The sequence below is a fragment of the Crocuta crocuta genome, unplaced genomic scaffold (genome assembly GCF_008692635.1).
Source record: "Crocuta crocuta isolate KB4526 unplaced genomic scaffold, BGI_CrCroc_1.0 scaffold186, whole genome shotgun sequence".
In the NCBI taxonomy this organism is placed as follows: Eukaryota; Metazoa; Chordata; class Mammalia; order Carnivora; family Hyaenidae; genus Crocuta; species Crocuta crocuta.
In genome coordinates this window covers 6,831,981-6,852,218 of record NW_027551569.1, presented here as the reverse complement: position 1 = coordinate 6,852,218, position 20,238 = coordinate 6,831,981, and the positions used below count along the sequence as shown (strand labels likewise).

Here is a 20,238-nt window from a genome sequence, read left to right as displayed (position 1 = left end):
CTCATCCTGAACTTGTGCAGTTTTTGTTTTTTGTTTTTCTCTTTTTCTAAGACTTTATTTTTACTATCATCTAGTTGGGTTTGGGCCAACATCTAGCCTGCTGAAATCTTAATAAGTGTTGATTATATTGCTTTTAGATGGAAGATATTCCTCTCCAGTTTTTTCGCCTGCAACTTTGATAAGGATGGCTTTTGTTTCGTTTTGTTTTTGAATTGGATTCTGTTCACATTATCTACCCTGTTTTTAACACCTTTCCCAGTCTAGCTTATGTCATTTCCATTTCTATTACCCTTCTACTTTCATTCACCCAGCTCATATCAAGTATAGTTTGTGACTATTTCCCAGGCATAGTTCTTTTTTCTCCTGTGTAACTAAGTTAAAAAAAAAAATCAGTGGAAGCTGATAAGTGAGTAAAAGAGACTGAGGTAGGAATAATCCACACTATTAAGGAAACTTGTGAATTTTTGTTAGTAGTTGAATCCCGAGTTTGCCATAACCACATAACTGATATGGTAAGCCACTCTGTTTTGTTTTGTTTTGTTTTTTTAAACAAAGCTGGGTAGAGAAACAAGAATGGAGAACACAGACAACTTATTTACCAATAACACACTATTAAAATAACACACTATTAAGGGGTGCCTGGTGGCTCAGTCAGTTAAGTGTCTAGCTCTCTGTTTCTGCTCGGGTCATGATGTCACGGTTTCATGGATTCGAGTCCTGCATCAGCTCTTTGCTGGCAGTGCAGACCCTGCTTGGGATTCTCTCTCTCTCTCCCTCTCTCTCTCTCTCTGCTGCACTTCCCCTGTTCATGTTGTCTCTATCTCTCTCATAAATAAATAAACTTAAGAAAAATTTTAAATAACACACTATTAAGATAAAGTTTTTGCAAAATCCAGATCTAGGCTGCTTTTTAAAAAACTGTGAAGGTTTCTAAAGGGCAAGTGATAGAACTGCATCACATGTAAAGAGCATACTATATCATTGAGCATCCGGGGCAGCTATTTTGAAATTGTGTGTATGTGTGTGTATCATTGGACTCATCAAGTCTTCTAGAAGACTGCCCCTGCTCCAAGAATCTGTTAGGTCAGTGGATGTTGGTTTCCTAGAACCTTTTATTTTTCGATCACAAAACTTATTTATTGAAGAGTAACATACAGAGATGTGCACAGTACTGGGTGTGCAGTTAGTGAATTTTGACAAAGGAAACACACTCATGTTATCAGTACTGAGATCAAGAAATAAAAATTCCTGGTGTCTGAAAAGTCCTCCTCATTCCCCTTCCCATTTTCCCTTGCCCAAAGATAACCACTATACTGACTTTGTCTGCCAGAGATTAGTTTTCCCTGTTTTTGAAGTTTATGTAAATGGAATCATACTGTATATACTCTGTGGAGTCTAGCCTCTTTCACTCAACATTATGTTGCTGTGAGGTTTATCCATGTTTGTTTAGCTGTGGTTTGTTCATTCCCATTGCTCTACAGTATTTTATTTTATGAATTTACCACAGTCTATCTGTTCTAATAGTGATGGTCATTTAAGCTTTTTGGTTATTATGAGGAATGCTGCTTTGTGTCTTTTGGTGTTGTATGTGTCCCTTTAGGGGTGTGTGTGTGTGTGTGTGTGTGTGTGTGTGTGTGTGTGTGTATTTAATTTTGTTGAGAAATATACCAAGGATTGGAATTACTTGATCATGGGGTATGTGTGTTCCTACTTTGATAGATGTTGTCAAACAGTTTTCCAGAGTGATGGAGTCCATTTACAGTCTCACTGGCAATTTTTTGTGTTCCGATTTTTTGTGTTTTTTTTCATCCTCATCAACACTTGGTATTATTAAATTTTTAAATTATAGCAATCTTGATGGATGTCTAGTGGCATTGTAGTATGGCTTTAATTTGTATTTCCCTGATAACAAATGAGGTTAAGTTCTCTTTCCATTTGATTATTGTTAAGTTGGATTTCCTCTTTTATGAACTGCTGATTGACATCTTTCCCCAGTTTTTCTATCGGGTTGTGATTTTTTCTTATTGATTTGTAGGAGTTCCTTATGTACACTAGATCTCATCCTGTGCCTAGATTGTCTTGAGTGTTTCTCACTCTGCAGCCCTTTTTCTTTCATAACTTCAGTATTTCATATCTTCAGCATGCCAAAAAAATGTGTTCCGTAGATCCAGCAGGCCCTTTTTACTTTGGAAATTTTAAAATAATCTTACAAATAATTTACAGAAGTAACAACGAAGAGATAGTGAAAAACTGCTTATTCAAAATCTTAATAAAAATTTTAAAAGAGCAAAACCCTGCATCAAGTAAATTTTGGCACACAAACATAAACATAAAAGATGAAATAATTCTGTCATATATTCTTCTGGCAAAGCAGAATGGTCCAGGTTCTTGGCACAAAACATTACGTGATGACATCCTTCCAGTGTAATAATTAAGTGGATGACAGTGTTACATTTCCTTTCTGTCCTTAGAAATATATTGTTCACTCATCAAATCTTGAATTTGAGAATATTCATCTAGGACACTGTCATCTGAAGACTTACAGTTGGAGATTTTACTTACATGATCAATTTCACATTTTTATTAGAGCCTAGAGTACCTCTGTCTCTGTTTATTTTTTGATTTTGACACAGCTTTCTCTCTCACTTTTCTTTGCCATAGTCAGGAAATGAAAAATTTTAAATTCTCAGTTGTACTCAGTGAAGCCTAAAAGTAGACTGTAATATTTTGGACAGTACAAAGTGGGGTGAGGTGACAGCTTATTTCACTTTTGCTTCATCTTTAGGCGAGTCCATCATTCCTTCATTGTCTTTGTATTTTAATCTTTAGCGTAGATGGGGATAGTTGATAAGCAATGACAAGTAATGAATTCGAGGGTAAGGAAATTTCAGAATGCTTTAGGATTCAGAGAAAAAGTCACTTAGGATCCTGTAATGTGTCTTAGATTTATGAAAGGTTCTAGTGGACCCATATAGTAATTGCAAGATAATGTAAGTTTCATTCTGTTTTTAAGGAGTAAATTTTCTTTGTTCTTAGGAAAATGTATGAGAAAAAGATCATGAAATTTCAGTCCTTACAATGAACTTGTTTTTTTGTTCTTTAAAAGTTTTTATTTAAATTCTGGTTAGTTAACATACAGTATATTAGTTTCAGGTGTACAATATAGTGGTTCAACCCTGCCATACACCACCCAGTGCTTATCACACTAAGTGGACGCCTTAATCCCCATCACCTATTTCACCCATTCCCACCTGCCTTCCCTCTGATAACCATTAGCTTGTTCTCTGTATTTAAGAGTCTGTTTTCGTGGTTTGTCTTTTTTTGTTTCCTTTTGCTCATTTGTTTTGTTTGTTACATTCCACATATGAATGAAATCATATGGTATTTGTCTTTCTCTGGCTAATTTATTTTGCTTAGCATAATACTCTGTAGCTCCATCCACATCATTACAAATGGCAAGATTTCGTTCTTTTTATGGCTGAGTAATATTCCTGTGTGTGTGTGTGTGCGCGCGCGCGCGTGTGCACGCGTGTGTGTATACACATACATATATACATGTACATACACATATACTACAACTTATCCATTCATCTGTTGATGGACCTTTGGACATTTGGGCTCTCTCCATAATTTGGCAATTGTTGATAATGCTGCTATAAACATTGGGATGCATGTACCCCTTTGAATTAGTGTTAGTATTTTTGTATTCTTTGGGTAAATACCTAGTAGTGCAATTGCTGGATCACAGAGTAGTTTGTTCCATTTTTAACTTTTTGAGGACCCTCCTTATTGTTTTCCACGGTGGCTGCACCAGTTTGCATTCCCACTGACAGACAGTGCAAGAGGGTTCCCCTTTCTTTGCATCTTTGCCAGCACCTATTGTTTCTTGTGTTGTTGATTTTAGCCACTCTGACAGGTATAATAGAACTTTAAAAAAAAAAACAACAACAGTCTAGGGGCACCTGGGTGGCCCTGTTGGTTGAGCATCTGACTCTTGATTTTGGGTCAGGTCATGATCTCATGATTCGTGGGTTTGAGCCCAGGACTAGGCTCTGCACAAACAGTACAGTCTTTTCCTCTCTCTGCCTCCCCCNTAAATTGTCTTTTTTTTTTTTTTTTTTTTTGAGAAAGTGTGTGCACGTATGGGTGCACATGAGAGGTAGATGGGGGAGCAGAGAGAGAAAAGAGAATCGTAAGCAGTCTCCATGCCCAGTCCCCAGCAAGGAGCCCAATGCAATGCAGCACTCTTTCTCATGACCCTGAGATCATGATTTCAGTGAAAATCAAGAGTCAGATGCTAACAGCTTAACCAGCTGAGGCATCCAGGTGCCCCTGATATCTTTTTCTTTTTTTTAATGTTTAATTTTGAGAGAGACAGAGACAGAGACCGAGTATGAGCAGGGGAGGGGCAGGGGCAAAGAGAGAGGGAGACACAGAAACTGAAGCTGACTCCAGGCTCTGAGCTGTCAGCACAGAGCCTGTCATAGGGCTCAAACACACAAACCATGATTTCATGACCTGAGCTGAAGTCGGACACTTAACCAACTAAGCCACCCAGGCACCCCTGGTGTCTTTTGATTGATAGAAATTCTTGATTTTAATTTAGTAGTCCAGTTTACCGATCTTTTCTTTTATGGTTAGTACATTTTTGTGTCCTGTTTAAGAAATCTTTGTTTACCCCAAGGCTATAATTACATTATCCTATTTTATCTTATATCTTGTTTTAACTTTTATTTTTAAATCAACAATCCATATAGAATTGATTTATTTGTTAATGTATAGTATGAGGTAGGGGTCATGGTTTATTATTTTTCATATGGCTATCTAGTTGACCTCAGCACCATTTATTGAATAAATCATCTTTTCCTTACTACTTTGTAGTGTCTTCATCATGAGTCAAATGACTGTATGTATGGATTTGTTTCTATACTCTGTCTATCCTTGCACCAGTGTCATATTGTTTTAATTACTGTAGCTTTAGGGGCACCTGAGTGGCTCAGTCAGTTAAGTGTTCGACTCTTGATTTTGGCTTATGGTTCATCAGATCGAGCCCTGAATCAGGCTCTGGGCTGACAGCATGGAGTCTGCTTGAGATTCTCTCTCTCCCTCTCTCTCTCTGCCCCTCCCCCACTTGTGCTCCCTCTCTGTCTCAATAAATACCTTAAAAAGATTTTTTAAATAAATTACTGTAGCTTTATAATAAATCTTAATATCTCTTAGTGTAAGATCTCAAGTTCTGTGTTTCTAGATCAGAGGTTGGCAAACTTTTTCTGTGAATGGCCAGATGGTAAGTATTTTTAGGCCTTGTAGGCCATATTTGGTCTCTATCAGTTATTTTTCTTCCTTTTATTTTTCACATTTAAAAATGTTAAAAATTACTCATACCTGGATTTGGCTTTGGGGCCATGGTTTGCTGACCCCTAATGTAGATTTTCTTGACTATTCTTGGTCCTCTCTGTTTCTCATGTAATGCTTAGAATCAACTTGTCAGCTTTCAGAAACCCGCTGGAATTTTGATGAGTGTTGCATAGAACCTGTTGATCATTTTGTGTAAGAATTGACATCTTTGTAATATCTAGGCTCCTGATTGGTCATGTGTACTTTTTGATTGGTTTTTGGATTGGAATTATGGACCTCTTCCATTCTGTAGCTGTCTTATTTGGATTAGCAAGGGTCTGTAAACACTATTAGCACTCTATGCTTCCATTTGTCATGGTTGTTCCTATTTATAGTGATTACTTTTTGGGGGGAAAGTTTTGATTTTAGGATCTTAGTTACAGATACTAGAAAATAATTAGAAAAATCATCTCAAATGAAAACTAAAAGGGCAGGAATTTGATTCCAGAATTTAATATTTTGTAATTCTCATGGTCAGCTGATTTGAGTATGTTTATGTAAATATTGTGATAATAAGACATTTGTATTTCTGTGCATACCTCTTAAGTTTTTATACCCATTTGGAGTCTATTTTTTATGTTAAATCTTGAAATTTTTATACAGACCTCTAACGTTTTCATACTTAGCTTTAGGGTTTTTGTTTTCTAAAGGTTTATGAAATACCATACCTAACTGTATAAAAATTTTCTAAATATTTAAGCACCAAATATTTGTTTGTTTTACTTTTCTTCTAACCAATGGGCAAATACATGTGTTTTTATGTGATTGTATTTAGTGAATATATGCTATGTTTGTACTTTATTTCTAATGTTTTTATATGTTAAAAAGGTCATAGCATTTCATTGTATTGATGTAAACATGCCTAATTTTTGTGCATATTTTTAAATTGAGTATCTCTTAATATATTTATTCGAAAGGCTTAAAAATTCTTTTATAAATACAAAACGTTTTGATAGTCTAACATTTTGTTACATCCTTGAACTTTGAAAATTTGAAAGTGCAGTATTGATAAATAATTGCCTTTTATATGTAGTGTTGAAAGTATATTTCAATTGGTTTTTTTCTAACTCCCAAAATAAAAATAAAATGATGACCCTTGGCTGTTGATCAGCAACTTAATCTGAAAGCAAAGCATCCTATCCTGTCATGGAAATTGCGTATTATATGTGCAGGCCTGAGGCTTGCAATAATGAGTTCATTACCTTTTACAGCCTTGCCACCATGTTCTCTTCTTCGTCATCTGCGCATCTTTTAGTGCCTCTTGCTTGCTTTATCCTTTCCTCTGGCCTTTTTTTATACGTGCTCTTCTCTTTGTTCAGAATTACTTTCCTGTCAGTTTTTGCTTTACTAATTCCTAGTGCAGGGAACACTTAAGTAATTATGTATTGAAATCCTTGGGTGAGTCAGACAAAGGGGATACCTCTGAACAAAGCCAACATGTTCCACTTTATCAAATTTTGTTCTGAGTTTTAGGTAAATCAAATTGTTGATTTACTTATCTCAGTCTTCCCGTGGACTATGAACTCCTTGAATTAAGTATCCGTTTATTTCCAGCACAAACATAGTACCTGACAGTTAGATATTCAGTAACTGTCGCTTATGCCAGAATGTCTCAGTTATGGATGAAATTCTCGAGGCATTCACAATTTGGGTAGGAAGGCAGTTCATTTATATTCAGAACTCGATTATAATACTAGGTAGCGAGTTAACAAGGGTTCTTACGGACTCTTGTACCTTGTGGAGGATAGTCTCCTCTTACCACCTCCATGAACTGATCATTGCTGAACTGAATCCAAAGCAGATGGTTTTACACAACTTGAATGATCTAAGGTGTTTTTCCAGGCACTTTGAATTAATAAATGTCACTTCAAGAAATGGAACCAAACCCTTACAAGCCCTGAAACAGTATCATATATAGGTAAACAAGTAAATAAGTGGTCTCCCACTTTAGTATTGTGGTGTGTCCTCGGCCAACTCTCTATAGTCAGCTCCTGTCCCTGTGCCCAACAGTAGCTGTGCCAACGCTTCACTACTCTGTGGAGACCATCTGCACTAGTACTGCTTTCTCCGTCTCCACAAAGATTTTTCTTTCGTTTTGTATCTTTAATTTAGCTTCCTGCCTCCCGGAGAAAATCAAGGCTTTTAGGCCCAGTGAAACTCACTTCCAGCCCTTATGTTTACCTTACCTTATTATCCTCATCTTGCTTCTTCTAGTCTTTCTGAAGAAGTTCTTCTTTCTCCTGGTTGGGGCTAGTCTTTCTGTGCCATTTAAATTCATTTTACATTTTTATCAAAGTGGTGCATACATCCAGTTTTTAAAAATCAAGAAAAACATGCCCCAAGCTACCCTAAATGTATTTTCTAATGACCTCTTTTAATCCTTTAGCTGTTTCTTTTGGTTGTTACCTTCCTGTCACTGAAAAATATGCTGCTACTTTCTTGAACTTTTCACACTTTAGACTTAGATATTTACTTCCAGTTCTAATAAAGATTTGGTTGTTCCACTTACTCTAACCCCATTTGTCTAATATGTCACTGTTGTTAGATAAGTAAGCAGTGTCCACTATAGAGATAAGCAGTGTGTTATATTTATATTTCTTTTAGTGTAATGGCTCTTCTAGAATTTCCAGTTGTCTGCTTGAAAAATCTTTAAAATAATTCTCCAACCCCAGTCCCAAAACCACCTTTGCTTTTTCTCTTGAGGCAATCTCTCTCCCCAGATTTATGCATCTTCTTGTTTCTCACCTGGCTGGGTTGGCTGGTTGGTTGGTTTCAAGATCTGCCATATGGCTGTTAGTCCAGCGTTTCCCTTGACTGTCCTCCTGGAACGGAGTCACTGTTTCCTGCATGTCATGGCTTCCTGTGTGGGGTTTAGTGCCTCGTTTTCCCAGAGGGCATGCTCAAGTAACTTACTAAGAAATTGTGGGTTGGAGGCAAATTTTCTGAGCCTCATGTGTGTGAAATGTTTTTTTTCTAACCTCACACTTGACTAAAGTTTGGATATAGAATCTGAAGTCAAGCATTTAAAAATTTTTAATTTATTTAAACTAAAAACAAAATTAGTTCGCCCATTTTTACCATGCCCACCCCTGCCTCTGGCAACTACCAGTCTGTTCTGTGTGTCTGTGAGTTTGGCTTTTATCTATCCATTTATTTAATTTTAGATTCCACATATAAGAGAAATCATACAGTGTTTGACTTATTTCACTCAGCATAATGTCCTCAAGGTTTATTCATATTATCATAAGTGGCAAGATTTCATTCTTTTTTATGGCTGAATAATATTTGTGTGTGTATATGTGTGTGTTACACGTACATACATACGTATACACATACCACAGTTTTTTTTAAATCCATTCTTCCATTGATGGGACACTTAGGTTGTTTCCATATTTTGGCTATCATTAATCATGCTGCAGTGAACATGGGGTGCATGTATCTCTTCAAGTTAGTTGTTTTGTTTTCTTCAGATAAATATCCAGAAGTGTAATTTATGGATCATCTGATAGTTGTACTTTTAATTGTTTGAAGCGCCTTCATACTGTTTTCCATGTGGCTGCACCTATTTACATTCCCATCAACAATGTACAAGGGTTCTTTTTTCCATATCCTTGCCAACACTTGTTATTTCTAATCTTTTTGAAAATAGCCATTCTCACAGGTATGGGGTGATAGCTCACTGTGGTTTGGATTTGCATTTCCCTGATGATAAATGATGATGAACATCTTTTCACGTGTCTCTTGACCATCTGTACATCGTCTTTGGGAAAATGTCTATTCAGGTCCTCTGCCCATTTTAAAATCAGTATTTTTAAATCACAGTTATTTGTATTTTTGCTAGAGTTACATGAGTTCTTTATATATTTTAATCATTAGCTCCTTATCAGTTATAAGATTTGCAAATATTTTCTCCCATTCAGTGGGTTGCCTTTTTGTTTCGTTGATGGTCTTCTTTGCTCTGCAAAAGCCTTGTAATTGGATGTCGTCCACCTGTTTATTTTTTGCTTTTATTGTCTTTGTTTTTGATATCAGATTCAAAAAGTCGTTGCTAAGACCTATGTCAAGGAGTTTACATGTATTTTTTTCCCCTAGGAATTTCATAGTTTTAGACCTTACTTTCAAGTCTTTAATCCATTTTGAGTTAATTTGTGTGTACAGTGTGAGACAGCATTCTTTTCTATGTGATTGCTTAATTTTCCCAGGATCATTTATTGAAAAAAACTGTCCTTTCTCCATTTTATATTCTTGGCTCCTTTGTCATAAATTAATTGACAGTATATGCGTGGGTTTATTTTGGGGCTCTCTGTTCTGTTCCATTGATCCATGTATCTCTGTCTATATGCCAGAACCATACTGTTTAATACCATTTATGTACTATATACTAAAGTTGAACAGTATGCATGCTATACTGTTCTGATTCTTTTCCTTTTTAGATGACTTCTCCTTATTGCCAGAAACTTTTTTCTCCTGGTATTCTAAAATTTCATAGTGGTTTTTTGTTTTTGTTGTTGTTTGTTTAGTTTTAATAATTATACTGATTACTTAGTGAGCTAGGTCTTTTCTGTCTGGAGATCAGAGTCTCTTTAACTCTTAAATCTTTGTGTTATTTCATTAATTTTTTTTTGTTGTTTTCTGTTTTTCTTTTACTGGAACTCCTCATTAACAGGGTTTTGGACTTGTAGGATTGATTATATTTGTCTCTTTTTCATTTGATTGTACTTTTTGAGATACTTCTAATCTTTTTATTGCATTTTATTTGAAGAATTTGAAATTTTTTCTGCAGTTTTCTTGGTTCTGATCCTTTTTTATATATAGTAAATTGTTCTTGATTTATATTTACAGTATCTTTAAGAATCTCTCTGAGGATATTATTTGAGGGTCTTTTAAAAATTATCTTCTGTTTTTTTGTATTATCTCTGTTTTCTCTAGATTTATGACCTGTTAACCTTTGGTCTCTTCCTTCCATTTTGGAGATGTTCCTCAAATATCTAGTGATCCTTGGTTGTCCATTTATATTTAAGAGTGGGGGACCCTGACAAGCTAATTAGAAGCTCTGTGTGCATATGGGGGCTCATCGACTGTTGTTGCTTCCAGTCAGCAAATTCAGGCTTTGCTTACGTGGTAGAGCAGAGAACTGCCAATGTTAGAGGACCCTCAGATTCAAGAATTTAGGGACATTCATCCTAGAGAAAGCCTAGCTGATGGTTCTGAATATAGATTTTAATTTATACATTTTTAGCCCCAAGTCTTACTCCTGTCCTTCCTTAGCACCTCTGGTTATCTGAGAATTCTGACTCTCTGGGTTTCTGTGGGCAGACAGCCCCATTTTGATTATGTCTTCTACTACCAGTATTCTAAACTGCAGCTTCTTCTTGCATATGTTACCACTCATGTTTGCTCTTTGTCTTCCAGAATTTAAAAACCATCTGCTGGTGGTCCCCTTTCTGTTTATAGTGTGTTTATGTATATTGACATTCCTTGTGATGACTCTGTGTGGTGTCAACTTGGCTAGGCTGTAGTACCTTTCATAGAGTTCCCTTATATGTTTCTGATTAGGGTGATCACAGGAGATTTTCTTCATCTGACATGAAGTATTTGTCCCTGGACAACTAAAAAAAACAATGATTCTTACCTGTTCCCCAGAAAAGGATATATAGTCCCCTTTTGTCTTTGGGAAAATCTTCATTCTTCTCCTAGCTGGTTCACATTCTGTCTTTGTTACTCTGTAATTTAAATTCCGAGATATAGGGGTGCCTGGGTGGCTCAGTCCGTTAAGCATCCACCTTCAGCTCAAGTCATGATCTCATGGTTCATGAGTTCGAGCCCCTCATCAGGCTCTGTATTAGAACCTGCTTCAGACTCTGTGTCTCCACCCCCCCCCGCCCCTCTCTCTCTCCCAAAAATAAACATTAAAAAATTAAATTCTGAGATATAAATTATTATTAATACATCTTATGATAGAGGATAAGGAAGAACAGTCAACCAAAGGTATTTAATACATATGTATGTATTTAAACATATCCTGAAACTGGTCATAAGACCATAGTTGGTATTTATAACTATCTTCTTCCACTGCACATTTCATAGTCCCTTTTTTCTCAGCATGCATTTTAGTTGGTCCTTTTTTTTTTTTTTTTTTTTTTTTTTTNCCTTTTTTTTCAACTTTGAATTTTGGTTGTTCTTTTTTTTTTTTTTTTTTTTTTTTTTTTTTGCCTAGTGGAGTGACCCAAACCTTCATGCTTGAAAGGTCTGGGCTATTGACAGTCCTGTCTGAATTGAGTTATTGTAGTTTTCAGTTGACTTTAATCACAGGACATGGAAGTGCTAAGAGATGTTCTAGAGGATCTCCATTCCAGACATTTTGCTCCTTACTCTCATTGTGTAGTAGTGACCCAATTTCCCCTTGCAGCTCGGGACCAGTCACCCCCAGCCAATATAGTTACTTCTTTCTTAGCCTGTTTATTCAGACTCCAAGTAGCCAGGTGGCAGTCTCAAGTTCAGTTTAATGAAGTTATTGTTATGTTCCCTGATGGAAGCATTCTTCTTTTGAAACTAAGACTTCTAGACAAACAAAAAGCCTAAAGAGAACAGGGATAGGAAATAAGTATTTTCCTGAAACTGAATTTAGTATTCTTCATTGATTCCCAAACCAATGAAAGAAAAACTCTTCCGTTTCTCATTAAAAACATGAAAGGCATCATCATCCATTTAGTCGCCTAAGCCGGGAAACTTGGAATCATCCTAAATTTTTCTCTTTCTGTTATCATTTTAATTTCACTTGTTAGGAAGTCCTATCCATTTTACCTTCCTTCACATCTCTCACTTTTATCTTCTCTACATCCTCATATCAGTCACTGCCTTAGAACAGGCTTCACTTTAACTTACCCAAATTGTAGAAACAATATACAATAAACTTTTCCTACCTGTCTGCTACTTTCTGCTAGAGGAGTCTTTTAAAAAACAGGTCATCTATAGTGGCTCTAAGTCTCATTAGATAATTCTCAACTTCTTACCCAGCTGAATTAATTCACTGGTAGTAACAGAGATCCAAAGTCATATGCTTTAATAAGTTAAAGGCTTATTCTCTTTTAGCACTTATGTGATGGCTCTACAGTGTCAAGAATCCATGTTCCTTCTGGTTTGTTACTTCTCATCCCCTAGTATGTTGCCCTTATCTACATGGTCCAAGATGCTTCACCACCATGACAGAGCCAGCATGAAAAGGAGATGGTGAAGAGGAGGATGTGCCCTTCCCTTTAAGGGTATAACCCAGAAGGATGTGTCAGTCATTTTCCCTCTCAGCCCAGTGGCCAAAACATGGCAATAAGTTCTAGCTACAAGAGAGTTTGGGAAAGAAAGGCTTTGATCTTGCTAGCTTTGTGTCCAGCTAAGAATGAAGAAACTCTGGTACTTTAGGGAAAGGGGGAATGGGTATCAGAGGAGTACCAGTAGTCGCTACCATACTGGGCACACAAGGTCTTCTGGAGATAGATTCTGGCATGCTCTTTACTTATCTTTTAGTTCCCTACCTTTCCACTCCTTTCCCAGCTTTCCTACTCCCTTTGCTTGAGCCATGCTGAACCGTTTCCACTTCCAGACATGCTTTGTTATTGTGTGTTTCTCTGTCTTTCCTCATAATGCTTCCTTAACCTTATATGTCCTTGCCACCCATTTCTCTTATCTCCAGTACACTCTGTTAGCCTGGCCTCAGAGAATTTGTCTTTCAAGACTGATTTAAGCATCATCTATTGTATAAAGCCTCTATTGGACAGCCCTCACTGCCTAACCACCCCCTTCCCCCCCGGTAGAATTGACCATCCCCTCCTCTGTTGCCCTTGTTATTTGCAGATAGACTTCTGTCATTGCACCTTTGGGTATTTATTTACACTTAGATTCTCTTTCTCCTTGATCGTAAACCCTTTGAGGGCACAGATGACATTTTATTTGTATATCCCTTAGATGTAGTATAGTGCTTGACAGACAGGGAATGTGCACTAAATATTTTCTGAATGGGCAAGTAGGTCCATAGCAAATTGTTAGGGTCCTGTGCAGACTTTAAAATGTCAGAGCACATTCTTAAGATATAGCTGGCTACTGTCCTTTGAATTTTTGTCAGATAGTCCAGATGATAATGTGAGTTCCAACAATATTTATAATCATCCTATATTATCTTATTAGTTGTTTTCTATTTAGCTTTTAGTTATATTTTAATTCTGAAAGTATTCTCAGAGTTAGCTGTGGCATTTTTCCCTCATTTAAAATGAGTGGACTTTTCTGTCTATTAAGTCACAATATTTATAATTGCTTTTTAACAATTTAGTATATCAGTGACTTGCTGCAGGAGATGTTTTGAAGTGGATTATAATAATACTGACATGATTTCCAAAGCCTGTCCTAAGACCTTCTGAGCACTGCCACTTTAGCATACTGATTCTAAGATAGATACCTCAGGATTTATTTAATGACCAAAAGAGTCATTTTTGTAAACAGATTCTAAGGCAAGATTGCCTTAAATATTCTTACATGGAGACTTTTTTTTTTCTGCTTTACTGTCTTGAGTAATATCTTTTGTTTTACTTGTAGATTTGATGGTCCTCGAAGATTTGAGGATTTAGGGTCAAGGTGTGAAGGACCGAGACCCAAAGGGCCTCGTTTTGAAGGAAATCGCCCCGATGGGCCAAGACCCAGATATGAAGGTCACCCAACAGAGGGCACTAAAAGCAAATGGGGAATGATTCCCCGGGGGCCAGCATCTCAGTTTTATATTACCCCCAATACATCCCTCAGTCCTCGACAGAGTGGACCACAGTGGAAAGGCCCCAAGCCAGCTTTTGGACAGCAACATCAGCAGCAACCTAAGTCACAAGCAGAACCTCTTTCAGGAAACAAAGAACCATTAGCAGACACCAATAGTAACCAGCAGAAGAATTTTAAAATGCAGTCAGCTACATTTTCCATTGCTGCAGATATAAAGGATGCCAAGGCGGCTCAGTCAAATGAGAATCTAAGCGACTCTCAACAAGAGCCACCTAAAAGCGAAGTCTCGGAAGGGCCCATAGAGCCTTCTAATTGGGACCAGAATTCTCAAAGTATGGAGACTCAAATGGACAAAGCCCAAGCTGTTACTCAGCCTGTACCCCTTGCAAATAAACCTGTACCTACTCAATCTACTTTTCCCTCAAAACCAGGGGGGATGGAGGGAGGAGCAGCAGTGACAACATCATCATCATTAACTGCAGATAATGATTTTAAACCTTTGGGTATTGGTCTGCCCCATTCAGAAAACAACCAAGATAAAGGGCTGCCTCGGCCAGATAACAGAGATAATAGGTTAGAAGGCAATCGAGGCAACAGCTCATCTTACAGAGGTCCTGGGCAAAGCAGAATGGAAGACACACGGGATAAAGGACTAGTAAATAGAGGTCGAGGTCAGGCAATCAGCCGTGGCCCGGGGTTGGTCAAGCAAGAAGACTTTCGTGATAAGATGATGGGTAGACGAGAAGATAGTCGAGAGAAGATGAGCAGAGGCGAAGGCAGCCGGGACAGAGGATTGGTGAGGCCAGGAGGCAGTCGGGAGAAAGTGCCGGGTGGTCTGCAAGGGAGCCAGGACAGGGGTAGAGCTGGCAGTCGAGAAAGGGGACTACCTCGGAGGGCTGGCAGTCAGGAAAGAGGACCTCCTCGAAGGGCTGGGAGTAGAGAGAGAGTACCACCACGAAGAGCTGGGAGTAGGGAGAGGGGACCACCTCGAGGGCCTGGCAGTAGGGAAAGGGGACTGGGAAGACCAGATTTTGGTCGTGACAGAGGTCCATTTAGACCAGAACCAGGAGATGGTGGGGAAAAAATGTATCCATATCACCGAGATGAGCCTCCTAGGGCTCCATGGAACCATGGAGAAGAGAGAGGGCATGAAGAGTTCCCATTAGATGGTAGAAATGCTCCAATGGAACGAGAAAGACTTGATGATTGGGATAGAGAAAGATACTGGAGAGAATGCGAACGTGATTATCAAGATGATACAGTAGATCCATATAGCAGAGAGGACAGGTTCTCAGCACCACCATCTCGATCTCATGATGGAGATAGACGAGGCCCTTGGTGGGATGATTGGGAGAGAGATCAGGATATGGATGAGGACTACAACAGGGAAATGGACAGGGACATGGACAGGGATGTGGATCGGATTGGAAGACCCATGGATATGTATGATAGAAATTTGGATAATGAGTGGGACAGAGATTATGGGAGACCACTGGATGAACAAGAATCACAGTTTCGTGAACGGGATATTCCATCTCTTCCACCTTTACCACCCCTCCCACCTCTTCCACCTTTGGATAGATATCGGGATGATAGATGGAGAGAAGAAAGAAATCGAGACCATGGGTATGACCGAGATTTTCGTGATAGGGGTGAGTTGAGGATCCGAGAGTATCCAGAAAGAGGAGATACATGGCGGGAAAAGCGAGATTATATCCCTGACAGAATGGACTGGGAAAGAGAACGGTTGTCAGACAGATGGTACCCATCTGATGTGGATAGACATTCCCCCATGGCGGAACATATGCCCTCCTCACATCATTCTTCTGAGATGATGGGGTCGGATACAAACTTAGACTCTGACCAAGGCCTTGGAGGGGTAATGGTTCTCAGTCAGAGGCAGCACGAAATCATTTTGAAAGCTGCACAAGAACTGAAAATGCTTCGGTAAGTTCACTACTTAAGATCATTTTCTTTTAGTCAAAACCGCATTCAGACTGCTCTTTTTTAAAGTGATGCGATGTATGTGAATGGAATCGTTTTGCTTCAAGTTCTTGTAATTTTAATGTATATTTCTGGCCATTCAGTGCTGCTTTAGGGTTAGGAAATGTATTTGGGAACTGTGTTAATTGCAAGCTTATGTCCTCAAATGTGAAAGTTTGAGAGCCATTCTTGGCTTTTATAGCTGTGTTGCTGACATATCATGCCTATGCATGTTTCAGTGTCAAACTTCAACTCTCCAGTGCTCTGGATTCCGCAGAGCTCATATGTAACATCTTTTTTTTCCCCAGGAGGCATTTTGGTCTTTGGTATTAGGTCTTATAGACTTCGTATTCACTAATCTTTGATAAAACTTTGGAAAGTTCTGTAAGGTTTTTCTCTGTTGAAGCTCAGAATGGTTAATCTGAAAGCGTCCTCAGATTTGTCTAACCACTGATACTTTCTTTCTGGGGTGTTTTATCTTTCCTTATAACTAGAAGCAGATATCTCTACTTGAGGATGTTACTTATTTCCACATAATCGAATATTTTCTTTGTGAAATGGAGAATAAAATTTGGATTTCTTGATTTAAATCACCTATGTATAAGTACCTATATAATGCTTCCCAGAGAATAACAACTTAAAAACAAAAGAAAAAAAGAAGCAGCAGCAGCAGCAGCTAACATTGCATACTTACTACGTGCCGGGAACTGTACTGAATACTTTATATTTGTTCATTTAACCCTTAAACCAACTATGTCCTGAGATAAGAAGTTAGGAGTCATTGATAGATTGCAAACTTTTTGAGTAATTTCTTAGGAATTAGCAATGTTTTGAGAAAATAAACTAATGGTTAGGTTTTGACATATTCCAGTATATCGTGTTTCCTTCATTTTTCAATTCTGGTCTACAGTTGTGGATGACGCCAATTAAAATTATAACTGAAGCTTTATGTCTAGGAAAGTATAATGAGGAAAAATCCCTATAGGTAAAGATGAAAGATCCGGTGCCTCAGGCAGCACAACAGATTTCTGTTTATAGAAGATTTGCTCTTAGAGATTTTACCCTTCCAGATTACTCCAGAGGAAGATGTGGAAAGTATGATCCAGAACATTTAGTTACTACACTATTCACTTTTAAGTTACAGATGCCTTTAACTTAACACCCACCATGTGCTGGGCACTGTGCTAATAATTTAGCATACATTGTCTCAGTCCTCCTGTCTCAGATCCTTTTATCTCAAAGGCCTGCAGTGATAAGTAGACATATCCCCACTTCACAGATGACCCTAAGGCTCAGAGAGGTTAAGTCCACTTGGCTCATCAGTGGCAAACCCAGAATTTGAACCCAGTCTGTCCAGCTCTAAAATCTGTTTTGTTTATGGACAACACCAAGCTGATTAGTGTTACCAAACTGCTAAGTTTTCTTTCCTTTTCTTTTTAAAATTTTCTTTTCATCCATTATTACTTTGTATAGAAAACCTGGATAAAAGGTGCTTTTTCATCATCATCCTTTTTTTAAAGCTCTTTCTAGGCAACATAAACATAATTAAATTATATGAAGTGATGGATGAGAATTGTCATAGTTGAATACAAGTGAGCTATGTTGTATTGGTGTGAAGTCATAATATGATTTACATGAGGTAGAAAATAAACTTTTTTGACCCTTAGTTTGTGTCCATTTGGGTCACTACATCCAGTGTAGGGAGAAAATTGTAAAAAGTCTGAAGAGGCTGGAGTAGACGTCACACCTGTTTATGGTGGGCATTGTAAGGAAAATTAGAAAAAACAAACAAACAGAATTTGACCAGAGATTTCAAGAAAAGCATGAAGAGTTACATGATTACTCTTTAGGAATATGAAGTGTTATTTTTAAAGGCAGACTGAAATTAGTTCTCACTGTACATAGCAGGACCATAAACTAAAATGCCCACAAGAACCAGACAGGTAACTAAAATGAGTGAAAGTGGGCCAGGGTAACTCTACTGAGTGTGTGAGGATTGTGGCAAACTGCTTCATCTAAAGTGGACAGCCATTACTCCAGTCAGCTGATTATTGGCATGTGGGAACGTAGACCCATTGTTACCAAATTTCTTTAAAATTTGAATTTATATGTGAAATATTTTGCTTTGTAAATAATGGCAGCTAATTCAGATTTTGAAAACTAATGTGAAAACCAATTAAAAAAACTTTGTAGGTTATGTTTGGCCACCATTTTGCAACCTCTCATCTAGCTGGAGAGTATTGAACAAGAAAAATAGTGAGAGAACTTTTTGTTCATTGAAAGAAAAGTGTGACAAGTAGATGCTACTTTAGAGTAGACTAATGAGGCAGGTTGTAGCACCTGTCCTTGAAGATCTTTAATGACTTATAGTCATTTATAAGTTGTAGATGACTGGTCATTTAGCTACATAAAGGCAAGAGACTGTTACCCTGGAGGTGCTCTGGGGGCACTGTAGAGGGCTTTTAGAACAAGGTTCTTAGATCCCTTTTTCTTTGATATCAGTTGTAGTCACTGGGTACGGAGTAAACATGCCTTAATGCACAATGGCGATTTTTTTTGTTCACAGGGAACAGAAAGAACAGCTTCAGAAGATGAAAGACTTTGGGTCTGAGCCACAGATGCCTGACCATCTGCCACCCCAGGACTCAAGGTTGCAGAATGCACCTTCAAGGCCTGGAATGTACCCGGTATGGGAAAATGTGTGCTTGGGAAATGAAATGATTCCCACTTTGTATGTTTGTATGTTGTTTGAGTTTTTTCCATTGTAATAAGTATAAATTTCCTCTATAAAAAAAATGTAAATTTGGGGTGCCTGGGTGGCTCAGTCAGTTAAGTGTCCGACTTCAGCTCAGGTCATGATCATGCAGTCAGTGAGTTCAAGCCCCGTGTCGGACTCTGTGCTGACAGCTCAGAGCCTGGAGCCTGCTTGAGATTCTGTGTGTGTCTCTCTCTCTGCCCCTCCCTTGCTTGCACTCTGTCTCTGTCTCTCAAAAATGAATAAACGTTAAAAAAACCTTTTTTTAATTTAAATTTGGGGAAAGTAAAAAGTTAATGGTAATTGACCTTTGAAAATCTTTTAAATGTTGTCAAAAGTGTGACAGCTGCCTTTTCCCCCTAGGTTTTGATAAGTACACCAAGCACATCTGAGCTACATGGCTTCATGTTCACAAAACTGTAGAATTTTCCTAATAATCTCTTTTCTTGAAACAGTCTTGTTTCATGTGGGCAGTGCAGAGGTCCCATCTGAGCCTTACTCCTGTGAGCCTCATAGTCTCCCCACCTCCTTGGGCTACTGGTTCCCCAGCTAGGAAAGGGATCAAACATCACGTCCCAGTTCAGGCAGTAAAGTTCTGTGAAAGATTTGTGTGGTCACATTCTCCCTTTGTTTTGCATTCATTGTTGTTGTTGTTTGTTGTTTTACCTTTAAGCCAGTGATTAAGCCAGTTTTACCTTTAAGCTTTAAAAATGTTATGCAGATAACTTTATAACAACACAATGAGAGGAAAAATCCAAATCATTTCATAAAATTAACTCTTCACTTTTCAATGTTCCCTTTTGTCCTAACACATAGTCTAACACATAACAGATTACATAGTTGCTACCAACGACCACCATGATGTTGCCTCCCCATATCATATCTCTTGACTTGTGTATGCATCTGTCTGCCTCAGCGTCTCTCTCTGAAGGTGTTTCCTGTCGAACTCAGCATATTCAAAATGGAGCTCATTATCATTTTCCATTAAACTTGTTCTTTCTTCTCACCACCACCTACTCACCCAAGCTGGACACCTGAAAGTCAGCCTTGACTCTTTACTGTGTCCTGCCCTTCTGTATCCAGTCATTCTGTTGATTGACTTTACTGCCTTTTTAACATTATTCAAATATACTGTCCTCCACTTTCCCACAACCTCAGTTTTATCCTTCATCAGTTCTTGCCTAGATTATTTCAGAAACATCCTATTAATCTCCATCTCATTCCCCTCTGATCCATTATCCATTCTGCTGCTAGAATGATTATTTTATTGTATTTTTGAATCAAATTTTGAGGTGTAGTTTACGTATCATAACTTATTTTAATCCCACTCATTTTAAGCCTACAGT

General features: G+C 37.9%; 1 protein-coding gene across 1 annotated transcript in view; it reads left to right on the top strand.

Moving 5' to 3' along the window:
- Window positions 1–20,238, top strand: part of YLPM1 (YLP motif containing 1) — a 72,737-nt gene that overhangs the window by 15,990 nt on the left and 36,509 nt on the right. The window contains exons 6-7 of the mRNA XM_077750646.1: window positions 13,981–16,101; window positions 18,704–18,824. Of these exons, the coding sequence (XP_077606772.1) occupies window positions 13,981–16,101; window positions 18,704–18,824 (2,242 nt within the window). The remainder of the gene's footprint in view (window positions 1–13,980; window positions 16,102–18,703; window positions 18,825–20,238) is intronic.